The sequence below is a fragment of the Rhea pennata genome, chromosome 11 (genome assembly GCF_028389875.1).
Source record: "Rhea pennata isolate bPtePen1 chromosome 11, bPtePen1.pri, whole genome shotgun sequence".
Taxonomy (NCBI): Eukaryota; Metazoa; Chordata; class Aves; order Rheiformes; family Rheidae; genus Rhea; species Rhea pennata.
This window is the reverse complement of record NC_084673.1, coordinates 8,099,551-8,114,402: the sequence shown is the minus strand read 5'-3', so window position 1 is coordinate 8,114,402 and position 14,852 is coordinate 8,099,551. Positions and strand designations below refer to the sequence as shown.

At 35.9% G+C, this 14,852-nt stretch overlaps 1 protein-coding gene across 1 annotated transcript in view; it reads left to right on the top strand.

Moving 5' to 3' along the window:
• Positions 1–14,852, top strand: part of DIAPH2 (diaphanous related formin 2) — a 252,358-nt gene that overhangs the window by 34,605 nt on the left and 202,901 nt on the right. The window contains exons 7-11 of the mRNA XM_062584399.1: positions 6,799–6,873; positions 6,959–7,028; positions 8,540–8,676; positions 9,999–10,107; positions 13,621–13,731. Of these exons, the coding sequence (XP_062440383.1) occupies positions 6,799–6,873; positions 6,959–7,028; positions 8,540–8,676; positions 9,999–10,107; positions 13,621–13,731 (502 nt within the window). The remainder of the gene's footprint in view (positions 1–6,798; positions 6,874–6,958; positions 7,029–8,539; positions 8,677–9,998; positions 10,108–13,620; positions 13,732–14,852) is intronic.

Below are 14,852 nucleotides of genomic sequence, written 5' to 3'. Positions count from 1 at the left end.
GTGGTTGATCTAATGTTTTGGGTTTTTTAACTGAACTGTACAAATTCCATACTGAAATCATTATGGAATATGAATAGCATACTTACCGTAATTTCTGTACAAAGAGAATAAACAAAGTGCTCGTGTCTTATGTATAGCCATCTGATATACATTGGAAACTTCTGTTTATATTTGTTGAACTAAGTAGTTATCCATTTAAGCAGATCATTACCACTAATCTGCTGAGTTTTGTGTTTATCTGTACTAATTAACATAGTTTTCCTGTGATGATGATCATGGAAAAAAAGACTTTTCATCATCGGTCATGCATTCATATTTTTCTTGAACTGTTCAGCTGGCACTGGAATAAATATATTTGAGGTCGTTATAGTTCAAGAGTTCAGTCACTGTATTTTGGCTTATGTATGTTATTGTCTCTTAAAAAAAAAAAGAAAAAAGAAAAAGAAATAAGTAGATGCAAAGGTTACAAGCATAGAACATTTGAGGATGGAAGGGGCCTGAGTAGGTCATCTTGTCCAACTGCCCAAAGCGATGTTAGCTATGAAACCAAGTTGAGCTGCTAAGGGCTTTATCTAAGTACAGACCTTTGCAGTACTCTACTCATTACTGGCATCTAGGTACAACAAGTATGTCCTATTAACCTTTACCTCCTGGGCTGATCCAACCATTTTTCCCATATCTAGTTGTCCACCCGTGCAGACTATAATGTCCTAATCAGCTAAACTCTTTTCAGTTGTCCCATGTAACAGGACAAGAGGCAATGGGCAGAAATAGAACCACGGAAGGTTCTGCCTGAACGCGAGGGGGAATTTCTTCCCTGTGAGAGTGACAGAGCACTAGACTAGATTGCCCAGAGAGGTTGTGGAGTCTTCTTCTCTGGAGATATTCAAGGCCTACCTGGATGCAACACTACCTAACGTGCTCTAGGTGACCCTGCTTGAGCAGGGGGGTTGGACTAGATGCCCAGAAATGGCTTTCAAGAGGATTTGCCTTATGGTCTTCCCAAGGATCACAGTGACTGGCCTTTAGCTCTCTGGGTCACCCTTTTGGCCCTTCTGAAGCGGAGTACACCAATTTGCCCTTCTTCAGTTCTAAGGGACCTCTACCAATCTCTACAACCATTCAAAGGTGATAGTGTGACCTTAAAGTGCTATCAGCCACCTTTTTTGTACCCTTAGGCATGACCATCTGGTCCTGCTGACTTATGTGAGTTGAGTCCTGTTGAGTAATCCCTCATTTGATTGTCATCTGTGGTTGGTAGTGCTCCTGTCTGAACTCAGTCCCTAAGCGTGAAAGCTTGAGACACCTTGTTGGAGATGATGGAGGCAAAGAACACGCTGAGTGCTCTCAACTGCATCTGTTTATGCTGTTGCTAAATCGCCTGCTCTATTCAGTATTCTCATTTTCCTCATTTATATTTAGCCAAGTTTGTGTGTTTTACCTTTTGGCACAGAATTTGGTGAAAAGCATTATGGAAAGGTAAAGCTGTAGATATGCGAAATGTGGACTCAGAGAAGCTGTATATGAAGATTTCGTGCAGTTTAAGAGGAGATGGATGCAACCAGTTGTTCAAGTTGCAGCTTAGTGTATGATAACAGAGCATGGAATCAATTGTTGTTCATCAGTGCTTTTAAGTTAGATTTCAGCATCTTAAAGAATCAAAGGCCGCAGCATTGAATGGTTCGAACTTTTCTTTCTGTTTGAAATCCTGGCAGGCCTAATATCAATGATAGTTTAAAAGAGGATATGCCATAACTGGGAATGCTACATGGGAATAAACCAAGCTGGTTCTGTGAAAGCACTTAAATTAACAGTTAATTCTGAGTAATTGATCTGAGCAGTATACTCTTTGAAGTGGAAGTGCTTTAATGTAGCTGCTGTCAAAAAGGCTATAGTTAATAAATGTGAATTGTGTGAGAGGCAACTGTTAAAAAAAAATGCTTTTGAGATTAACGCAGAATGAAAAATACAAAATACAAGATGCAGGACTGGCTGTGAGTGAGAATACTAGAGCCGTTGCAGGGAACGGATAGAATAAGACAACTAGAGAAAAGCCATCCTAACAAAACCAGTGTCAGTGGCCTAAATTTCACTATTCATCTCTGAATTGGGATTCTATGAAAGAGTGCTTAAACCACTCCTTTTACATAAGCGCTAGTAAAAGTAACTTTTAAAATTGCCTGTTTCTCTCTAATTTTAAGTTAACCAGGAAAAATTTTGATCTATAACTTCTATTATTGAATAACTATTGCAATGGTTTGCTGCATTTCATTGTCTCTTGTCAAGTTCTCAAAGATCCCTTTAGAATAGTTATTGAGAAAATAATAGTTTGTCTAGCAGAACTTTCTAAATTACATGAGCACTGTTTTAAAATAGTAATTCATTGTGGGTTTACATTATTTAGGTTGTTGTGGTGTTCAGAATGCAAAAAAATTTGAAGGTTCTATTATACTTTTTCAGAGTAAAAAAAAAAAAAATCTGGATTGGTTGTAGCGGCCTCCCCTCCCTGCTGCTTAGTCATTTCAAATGAAATGGATACTACAGCTGCTCAATTCTTGAAAGTGCCTATAAGCTCTGGGAGAGTTTGTGCAAAACCAAAATGACTGGTGGGAGACTACTTTTTTGGTAAAAAGCATATAACTTGGTTTACTTGAAGAAGAAAAATGCTGCATCAGTGAATGTCATTTTGATATATAATTGTTATAGATATCGATGCAAATACATAGGAATTCTGCAGTTCTGTTCTTTTAAAATTACAAGCTCTTTCTGAGAGAAGTATGAACACTTTGAATGGAATTTTGATCAGATACGACTGACACTACAGACCCCCAACGTATAGTGTAGACAAGGAAGGAACAGAAGACTTTGCATAATAGATTAGTGTTTTATTCTTCAGATATCTGAGATGGTATAAAATGATTTAAGGCTGAAAGAGCTGGGCATGTTCAGCCTGGTGAAGAGAACACTGATGAAGGGATTTTATCACTGTGTATCAGTATCTGAAGGCAGAGTGTCAAGAGGATGGGGCCAGACTCTTCTCAGGGGTACCTAGCGATAGGATGAGAGGCGGAGGCACAAGCAGAAACACAGGAGTTTCTTTCTGAGCATGAGGAGAGCCTTCTTTCCTGTGAGGGTGACGGAGCACAGGAACAGGTTGCCCAGAGAGGTTGTGGAGTCTCCACCCTCGGAGATATTCAGAAGCCATCTGGAAACAATCCTGGGTAAGGTGCTCCAGGAGATTATGCTTGAGCATGAGGGTTGGACTAGATGATGTCAAGGGATCCGATCCAACCTCAACCATTTCATGTGCATGTGTTTAATTAGCTAACTGTCTTATAAACATCTGTCTTATATGATGAAGAACACTGCTGAGCTTTTCAGTGCAATTTCCCCCAAATCTCTCTTCAGAAGCTCTGGATGGTTTGGAGGTGAACATATGTCAGGTGTACCTAGAATACAGTTTTAATTTAAATGTTGCTTTTGCTACTTGAATGCTGTGAGATGGAACCTGCAATAGTTTCCTAAGACTGCAATTTTGGTTATTAATAAAAATATTTTTACAGAGTATTGCTGTTACAGCATCACTTCTACTTGGTATAATATCAGTATAAAAATATAGCTATGGTAGCACAACACTTAAATGTAACATGCTTTCCCTATGTACATTTATTAATTTTATGAGAAAATTTTTATTTAGAAATGCTTGAATGGGGATATCTGATATTTGTATTAGGATTAGTATAGTTAAAATTGGAGCTATTTTAACTTTTTATGAACTTTATATGGCATAGCCGTAAGTGTGGCTGTGGCTAGATAGAAGTCTGCTATTAAGCTAGGGCAAGAATTCATCTCATAAAATTAACAATTTCTTAGTAAAATAAAACCTTTGAGGCAAACATTTTTAAATAGCATCTGTTCCATATTTTTTCTAATTTGAATAATAAACAGAAATTAAAGACAGATGCTGGCTTATATTGTTTGTAATATTGACAAATATTAAATCCGAGTTGTAATTTAGCCTTGAAGTTTACATCCTGTTTGCGGAAACACTAGGACAAGATAACTTGGTAATAGAACTGATAATGTGCTACTCTGCTGGGTTTTTTTTCTTTCTTTTTTTTTTTTTTTTTAAGAGGATATTTTCAGCTTTTGTTTACAGAAAACTTTTTCCAGTTGCAGGTCTGAGAGCACTTATTGTGCTTTTGATAGTCCTGTATGCTGTAACTTTATTGGTAAAGTATTTTAAAAGCTCTGCATATTAGATTTGCTTGGTACGTGCAAGTTCAGAACAGCCATATCAAATTTATTTTGTAAGAAAACTTTCCTTTGAAAAGAACTTTTTTTGCATATTTAGGGTAAAGCAGTGCTACCTACTATGTGTCCAAGATCAGCTAACTTTAAAGTCACTTCAGTCTATGAAGGATGTCATGCGAATTGCTTACTAAAAAAATGTTTATGCTCCTGCTTGATCACTAAGTATTATGAAATGAATTGGCTATTAGGTAGACTTTACGATGGCCATTTACCATGAGTTAAGATGTCAGAATTAATACTGTCGATCTTCAGCAGTCTTGAGACTACTTTGAATTGACAAATATGCTTCAAACGCTTGTAAAGATAAACTACTGCATATAGTCACTGTGGCACACAAGTTGTGAATGTCCTTGTTATTACTGCAAGCACATTTAGAAATGATGGTGTTTAGCTGTTGACTTGAGATTATGTAGTACTGTTTCTGCAAGAGGAAAGAATATGAACGTAGAATATACATTTATAATATATCTGGTGATATTAATCTTTCAGATCCTATGGTGACTGATGAACATCTTTCATTCTAGATGATGGCTACAGTGAGAATTTCATTCCTTCAGTTATGAGTATGTTTGAGGGAAATACCTTTGTACCCTGTTTTCAAAACTCTGGTTGAAAAAAAGTTTTAACACAGTTTTAACAATTGACCCATTTGCCATCACCGTCAATGTAGCAATGTAATCAATTTTTTTTCTAGCTTTTTTTTGGAAATATATTGTTACTTGATTTTACACAAAATGTGCAATGTGTTGACTTTAGGACAGTGTGATTTGGTAAATACTTTCCCAAGAATATTTTTTGTCTGAGGCAATTTAAGGGAAAAATCACTGTGTAGGCACATGTTTGTGTGTACAAGTGTGTGTGGGGCAGTACTTGTTTATAAATAAATGTATAAATATACATATAAATGGTAGCAAGAAATGCCACCATGTTGCAAGAATGTGTGTGTGTGTGTGTTTTTTTTTTTTTTTTTAAGCAAAGTATAGGCTGCATGTTTGCAAGTAATGTCTGCAGTAGATTCTCAGGTGATTACATCTTGTGTTTAAAATACTTGACTGCATTATGGTTGGGGGATGGCTAGCACTCTTTTGCCTCCAACAGCATAAGTATATGTATGTTTTTGAAGTACTGACTTTTGTCAAGAGTATATAGCACAAACAGTGCTGTTCCGATTTCATGTTTTTCAACTAGTAGTGCAGGTGCTCACAGCAGTATTGCTGCGTTGGTATGCTACTATACCCAGGTTAGTTTACCATTCTTTCTCAGCACAACTTACTAGCTTCAGGTAAAGAATGTGTTCATGTGACAATTACAGCATCTTAATCAGCAGCTGTGTTCTTCCATGGAACTACCTCCTTGCATAGTTAACTGGTGCACACAAAGCAATACAAGTGGACTTTTTCATTTAGTCAAGGCCTTAGTGTGTTGTAGAAAATAGAAATGATCATGCTGTTTCACTCTGCAAAAGCAGACTGTTGGGGGAAGGAGGAGTGGGAAGCTTTTGTGGATTGTGTGTGTGATGATCCACATATCAGAAATGATCAGTATGATCATTTCTTGCATGTATACAAAATCCTTGTTAGGCCAAGTCTTTCAAAAGATACTTGCAGCACAACTTTCATTGGGACTTGAGAGGTGCTTTGCTCGTCCTGAGACCCATTATAAAATTTTCAAAGGAAAATTTTTGGACTGTTCTAGTGATGTCATACTGCAATATTTATTTTCATTTATTTTACTAATTGTGCAATAAATATACATTTGATTTGGAAAGATAATTATACATTACAGTGAAGTTCAGGTGCTTTGGATTTCCTGTCACATTTTACCTATTACCTTATTTACTGATTTTTACCCTTACTTTGTAAATTACTTATAAATTAGAAGACTTTGGATTGTTAGCCATGTGGTGAATGAATCTTTTTGTTACTACACTCTCTAGTCCTACTAACAGTAGGACAGCACTTTTTTCTTTTGTTGCTGTCATATGAATGTTATGTATCAAATATCCTAAAGTATTTGAAAAATGAAGGATATTGTATTCGTCCTTTTGTAATTTAAAGGAACATCTATGCGTCTCTATTGCCATCTTCCCCCGACCACCTCAGTGCATCTTGTCCCTTTGCATTCTACTTTTGGTTTCCTGTAGATGTTTGATGCTGGCACTATATTTAACTTCTTGCAGGACTGTAATATGCTTAATTTAAAGTGCTTTATTGTTAGCAAATACTTCAGAAATGAATTCACTTACCTTTTGTCTATCGACACTTGCTCACAATGAATTACAACTTCTTTTTGGCCTTGTGCTAGGTGCTCCAAAACATCTAGCTGGAGCTACCCATTTGCATTAACAGCTGATTAGGTCTTGCTGGAAAGTGGTATTTAAGGCAGTGTCTCTGAAGTGATGTGTTAGCAGTATTGGACACACAACTTTGAAAGTTTTACATTTGATTTAAAGATAACTAAAATTTTTTTTCACTTCTTTTCTAGCTGGGTTAACAATTTTGGACATGAAGGTCTTGGACTTTTATTAGATGTACTGGAAAGGCTTCTGGACAAGAAACAGTAAGGACTCAGATCATTAGAGTAGAGGGAGGGGGAACTTGTGAAGATGGATCACACTTACTTTATTTTCTTCCTTCCCTTCAAGGCAAGAAAGCATTGATAAGAAGAATCAACATAAACTTATCCAGTGCCTCAAAGCATTTATGAACAACAAAGTAAGAGAAAATTTAAATTTCAGATACTTTTAGCGTCACTGTTTTCAGTAGACTTCAGGATCAACTAAGATGTTGAATCTCAGAAAAAGGAGGGAATTTTTTCATATGTCCATTGTCATCTTACTCTTTGGAAATGTAGGTCTCAAAGTGATGTACAATTTTTGTTGAGAATCTTGTTCATGAATCTATATTAAATATTATTCGTATAGAAGTAAAACCATTTGGCAAACATGATCATGTGGATTGAAGGTAAATGAATTAGGAAAATAACTTGCTTATGAAATATGAAAAATATTTCTTTCTAAAATAAAATAAGAACTGTATTTTACTCTTGTGTATAATGAGGTTATAGAAGAGCTAGTAGGAAATAACTTTTGAAATATGTTATTGTAGATTAACTTGGAAGTATATACTGTTATTTCCCTTAAAACCTGTTTTGGATTCTTTTGAGTACGTTTTTTCCATTGCGGTTAATGTTTTTATACTGCTTGTATTTTGGCTCTCCAAAAAACTCTAAAATGTCTAATTTTTATAATAATTAACACCTAATTTCAATTGAGTATGATTAGTGTTTGTAGGTATTGTTCTTAAAGTGGTAGATGGAGAATAAAGGTAGGTTAAGGTGAATCTAATTTGTTTTTAGTGTATTACTCGTGTTCACTAAGCCTGTGTAAACTGCTTTTAGAAGTTGATTTGTTGAACTCATGACTTAAATTGTTAACTTGTTATTTGTGATTTATGACTTTAACTCATAACAAACTCAAATGTTGTTCATAATGGCTTAGCTTTCCCCCACTGCAGTAAAGTTAACTATATATTAAAGTTACTTTTAACTACTGCTGTTCCGTTTATTAAGGTCTCAAACACTTACACAATAGCTTACTGTAGCACTGAATGCCTGGGGTTTTTATTTATTTATTTATTTTTTAACTCCTGGTTATTCCTACACATACAGTATGTAATTGCAAACAATGTTTGATCCTGAGCATCCTGTACTTAATGAAAAAAAAAATGCAAAAGCATAGGTTTTGAATTATCAGTACATAAAGTGAAAATAGGATTTGCAGTAAATGAAAGGAAGTATTTCTTTAAAGAGAGAGTTCTCAACTTTATCAGCCAGTGAGTGAAAAAGTTACTTTGAGTTGCCAGGGAAAAAGATTTTTGTCCTATTGTAATAGTTAACAGGGGAAAAAAACTATTTTTTCATTCTTAAATACACCTGAAAGATCTCATCAGAAATAAAAACTGTAGTCTGTGTTTTGGGAGGTACCTGATTTTACAAGATACCTTCCTTTAGGAACTGAGTCTTTTTGTCAGGAAAAGGCCTTAGATTTAAGATTGGGAAGACTGACTTGTGTTCCCAAGTGGTAATTGCCGTAAGGTTTTAGTAGTAGAACATTAGCAAGTTCATATGGAAGAGTATGTGTGTGCATGTGTGTAACTCAGAGATGATGGTGAACATCTAGGGCAAATACAGTCTTTTAATTAAAAATTTTCTTTTTATTTCTAAGTATGGCTTGCAAAGGATTCTAGGAGATGAAAGAAGTCTCTTATTGTTATCAAGAGCAATTGATCCAAAGCAGCCTAACATGATGACAGAAACGGTGAAAATACTTTCTGCGATCTGCATTGTTGGGGAGGAAAATATGTGAGTAAGATATTGAAATGAAATACTTCTTGAATGCTTGTGAGGTGTCAGTTTGGTCACAGGTGAGATGAAATTTGCCTGTTAGGCGGTAGGGGGGGCAAGGCAGTTGTAACCACTTAGTGTTTACAGTCTTCTTATTTTTTATACTGCTTTTATGCTATTTCCAATTTTAATGAAGAGTCTTTCAGCTGTTCCTATGTATTAATACAGTATTAAATCATTAAAAAAAATAACGGAAAAGAATGGACCTAAGCAGAAGGTGCTGAAGGATTATAATTGCTTATTGTAAAGAAGAGAACACTTAATGAGCCATAAATGCTTGCAGAAAGCAGCTGAAAAGAGAAGTTATTTCCTATATCCATTATTTCATGTATCTCTGAGTATGCAAAGGAATAGTAAGCTTTGAACTGTCGCAATGAAAGCTGAGGGTCAACTTGAGGGAGAAGTGTTCTGATGTTGTATTGAGTTGATGGAATGGGTTGCCACAGGAGGCTGTGAGCTATCTGTCAGTTGAACTGAAGGAGAAATAAGAACAACAGAAAGTTAGGCTGGGACCTAACATAATCCCATTAATGATCTTACCCATTAATTATCTGTCCCATTAATTATCTTATCCCAAGGAGGGGAAGATGAAGTAATTATTTTTCTAAGTGACTGGTATGACACTGCACAGAGGTTTGTCATTAGTTTAAAAAAATGTTAAAAAAGGGAAAAAACTGCAGAAATAAAAAAGGGGTGAATCTTACCAGAGCATCTTCTCTCTACCTAAGCATAACTAATTTGGCCAAGTCAGAGTTTTCATTTATATGTGAAGTTTTAAATAAATCAAGTTACGGAATTAACTTATGTAGCTCATATCCATGAGCTTTTTAAAGCAAAGATCATCAGTTAATATCTGTACTGTGAATTGTTGAAGGTGTTAGTTTACTGAAGGTTCAAAAACACAAAATCCCCTTGTATACAGTAAGTAAATCATTTTGGCTTCTGAAAAGGTAACTAAAACTCCCAAATATCAAACTTTCCTGCTTGTACCAAATGTACAGCATTGCAAAGGCAGCAACTGTTGTTCTCTGAACATGTCTACTTATTTCTTAAGAGTGTCCCAATAGAAACTTACTCCTCTTGTTCTAACTGTAAATGCATGGATATTTTAACACTTCTTCCTTGATTTGTTTTCAGCTTAACATAATAAATGTAGATAAATGCATTTAGATTACCTATCAGTGTACTAAATGCTTGAATTGTGTAAACAGTGGACTAAGTTTCTTCAAAATGAGAATGTTAACTATAGTAAGCTTTTGACAGTTTATCTTTCTGTGTAGTCTTGACAAACTTTTAGGAGCTATAACAACTGCTGCTGAAAGGCGCAACAGAGAGCGGTTTTCACAAATTGTTGAAGGGCTGGAGAACCATGAATTTTTACAACTGCAGGTGTGTTGACTTTTCTTCCTATATACTTTTTGATACTTTAGAAATAATGTGAAGTAAAAAACACTGTATATGACTTGATTTAAGAATTATTTCCTGGCAAAGTTTAGTTGCACTGTAAGCTAAAATATATGACACGTTGTACCACATTCTCCCCCTTACCCTACCCTCACTTCTCATTCCTCTATTCCAATATATCATTTTCCTACCATTCATCCTGCCAACCCCATTCTGATGTTTTGCCCCCTCTCTGCCAGGTATCAACCCCTCTGAGAAGTAATCATGCTGCCCTTTGAACACATCATGCCTCCACCATGTATTGCCCCTCCCATTCCAGCATTCCCCCTGCCATCCTCTGCACCTTATCTCTTCCCCCTCCATGCACACTTATCACTCCCTCATTCCAATATATCATGCCCCTGCCACTTATCACTCCCCCCTCTTCTTATCATGCCCCCATTCCGACATACCACCTCCCTCCCTAGCCATGCATCATTCCCCTATCACTTACTGTATCACACCTCATTCCTACATATTTCAACCCTCCTGCCACTTATTATGAAATTTTCCCTGTCAGCCACATATCACACTTCCCCTGCCACTTATCACGCTGCCTCCTTACCTATCATTCCCATCCCCCAACTTAAGCCCCTTTCAACATCTTTCCCCTCTTTGTGCTCTTATTAGGCCTCTATACCACTTATTATGACCCCTTGATTATTATACCTTTCCTTTACCAATTTTTAGGCTCCTTTCTGGCATATCATGCCCAATTTGGATATAACATCCCACACCGCTTGCTACCATTTCCACGTATCATGCACCCTGCCATGCATCATACTGCCTGATGTATCACATCCCTCTGCTTATGCTCCCATGATATGTCATTTCCCCACATATCATGCCCTTATTCTGACATACCATGCCCCCTATTTATTAAGCCCCCTCACCATTTATCATGTCCCCTCTAGCGCTTATCGTGCCTCTATGACACACATTGCATCTCTCATGTATCACACCATCCCCTACTTTTCAGATCTCCTACCACGTATTGCACCTCACTAGCATATCATACCCCCGACACATATTGTGCCCTTCCCACACATGATGCCTGTCTGCACATATCACACCCCCAACTTATCACTCCCCATAGCACATATTATACTCCCTGTGACATGTGACATGTTAAGTTACCTGTGACATGATGTAGCATGACACATGACTTGTGACATATGAAGTTGTGTTGTCTCATGTCATGTGCTACATGTCATTTCAGGTGTTGTAATTCATGTGCTGCATGCTACATGAGTCATGTCATGTGACAAAACATTACATGACATACCAAGTGGTGCAACATGTAATGTGGCCTGTGATGTGATGCATCACACCACATGCCAAATGACATGTAATATTGTGTGATGCCACATCACACATGGCGTGTGATATTGGACATCTCTCATATGACATGACACAGGATATGGGCAGGTCATGTGATATGTGAAACTTGACATGTCACTTATATGCAGTGGCATGACATGATACATGTGACATGACCATTGGCAGTTGATGTGACATGATGTTTTGTTTCACCTGTTGCCTCATATCATATCATGTCACGTGTGTTGTTTCATCTGTCAATTCACATGTCAGGCTGTGGCATGCTATGAGTTTTGCCTCATGTCACATGTAGAATGTCACATCCTGCATCATTAGCCATATGTTTTATCATAACTGCTTCTGTAGAGACAAAGTGCCTGAATATCCTACTGAAGAATGACTTTGACTGGCTTTGTTTTTAGAATACAGTCTTTATAGTCAAATTTTGTATTCTTAAGTGCAAGATTTTCATATAGGTGAGGTCTCTATAAATTACATTCTTATCTGCTTTGAAGTAGTGTTGTAGGAATTCAGGTAGTACTTTTTTTTTTTAAGAATCAATTTATTTGCAATTTCTGCAAAATATGGTTTGTATTCTACTTCAAAATTTGTCAGTTTTGAAAATCTTAGCCAACAGTAGTTACCTAGAAACATAATAGTAAAAGTTAGATTACATGGAAGTTTGCAACTTGGAACTCTTTGATACGTGTGTCATGAAAATTCTTCTAGCTATTGAAATGTTTGACAAATATCAGACGCTATTAATAGTGGAATTTCTGAAAACCAGACTTAGAGGAAACTGAGATCAGTATTTCTTCTTGCTTATGATAAATCTTTGTGTACTGTTTTTGAAAACATCTTTGAAGTGATTTGTTGCCTTTATTTTGGTAATTTGTAATACACGCGTAGGTGTTACATCTTAATCTTAATGTTACATATTAATAATAGTATTTGTCCAACTAATGCTATTGCAAAGGAAATTCATTTTGAAGTCTTCTCGCACTACGTGATCCCCTTGCTAAAAACACTTGCACTTGAGTAAAGGTACAATTGCAAGACTCATTAACTTGTTTCTGACAAAAACGTTCTTTACTTGTAATGTATTAGCACAAGCCATTAAGCCAGAGTCTCTTCTGGCAAAAACAATCATAGCAGATGGCACCTCTTCTCTCTATTAATTTCTGATTGGACATGTACTTTGCCTTGTTAAGTCATGTCATAGTAGTAACATGACAAGAGTCATTCAAGCAAGCATGATGACACTACATTTTCTGATGATGCAACTATATTAGGGGAGTGCCTTTCAAAGTGAATTTTGATACAAATTTAAGACTTCTTAAGGTGTTCCATTAAAACTAAATAGTGTATGTAATTAAACTGGAAGGGAGTCTTTATCTTTTTTAATTTTATTTTTTTATTTTTATTTTTTTGTCCAGCAGCTATAGATTGTTCCTGCCCCACCCCGCTACTTCTATTTGCAGTTAGCATCTTTTACCAAACTGGATATTTTCCTGAAGTCCCACTGTAGTCTGTTAATATGCATCAGCACTTCTGACCTAATGCTATTGTCCACCTGTTTTAAAATAAATCAATTAAAGTGCACAGCTGTTCAATTAAAGCCTTAGCTAGTAGCCTGAGACTTCAGGTGTTCTGCAAAAATGCTGCACGGGAGTAGAAAACACATATCTAATGATTTTAATTTTGTTGACTCTTTATTTTTCAATCTCCAATTATTGCAAGAAGAAGTTGCTTTCAAGTTGGAGAACACAGAGGAGGAAGAGAAAGAGTAGAAGTATGGGAATGTAGTATGGGAATAACTTTCTGAAATAAAGCGAGAGAGTGAAACATGGTAAATTTGGTACCACTGTAATTATTTCTCTGTGCGTTTGCATTATAATACCTACACATACTATTCAGATGCTTATGCGACTAGCATGCTATCATCTCTTTTGTGGTTGTGACATTAGATGGAGCTGTAGTTTTACTTGTATCCTGAGGTTTTGTTATGGTTTTTATGGTAACGTTCATCTCTTGACATCTGTTCTTATAATGCGAGTAAACTGAAATAGTCAAAGACAGTAAGCGTTTATTTTTGTTTCATTCCTAATGAAAGCTTTCTGCCTATATTTCTGATCATAGGTAGCCTGTATGCAGTTCATCAATGCCCTTGTTACATCTCCAGAAGATCTTGATTTCAGGATACACTTGAGAAATGAGTTTTTACGTTGTGGGCTGAAAAAAATATTACCTGTAAGTAGTTTTTCCTGATACACGAATTGATCGCAAATAACTGTGTAGCTGTTGAATATAACCTGACTGTCTTGTTGAAAGTAGTGCCACTGAAAGGTTGGGGCGTGGGAAGGCCAGAGCTACAGAGGACCATCAGTTCACATTTACTTTTGTTCTACATAGCAGCGCATAGTTTTGTCGCTTTCAACTAGCAGTTAAAATGCACTATTGTTTTGAAATGTAGCAATTTTAGTTTGTGTGTGCTGTAAAAGTATAGTGAAAAGGTGATGTAGGCTTTCATTAGTTGCGTAGACCAGAATGGCAATTTGGAACAATTCAGTATATGTTAAAAATACAATTAGAATAGTTATTACATTAGGCAGAATAATGGCTTTGCAAGTATAATTGCAAGGCTAGGGGCTTTTTTATACCTCTTAACCAAGAAACTATTTTGATGACTGCATCAAGAATATGTGTAGTTAAGCCACTGAGTATTTTGCCATAGAAGATGGGTGAAAATAAACAGTAACTGCTTATTTTTGTCTGAAATAGTTTAACTTTTAAGATACCAGCTTTTGCATCATCAATTTTTGTCAAGAATAACCTTTAGTCTTTAGCGCATACAAATCAGTAACAGTTTCAAACTTGTATGTGTCAAATTTTCTTAGGGTATATTTGTGAAGCTTCAAGTTTTATATGATGTGGAAACCTTAAAACAATCTATTTTTATTTGCTGCAAAATCTCTGAAAGCTTAACTCTTTTAGTCTTTTTTTTTTTTTTTTTTTTTTTTTTTTTTTTTTTTTGTATATACTTAAACTTAGTGCAAGTTAGTCTTCTTACAATCACTAAATATTTCCCAAACTTAAGAACTGGGGGAGGGCAGGAGGTGGAGGTGCAGTGAAGTGAACTACAATAATTCATGATAGAAAACTTAATCAAATGTACTAATATCTAGATACTTGAGTACAAAGCAATTAAGATTCAGTGATAACAGTAACTTATTTCTAAAAAAAATTCTGAAGACCTATTGCGTTGAAATTCTGTCTCTAACCAACAAGATTAATTATTTAATTTCATAAAATCTCTCATATCTTGTTGTTTGTTTATTCTTAATGTATTGTTAATTACAACATATACATTG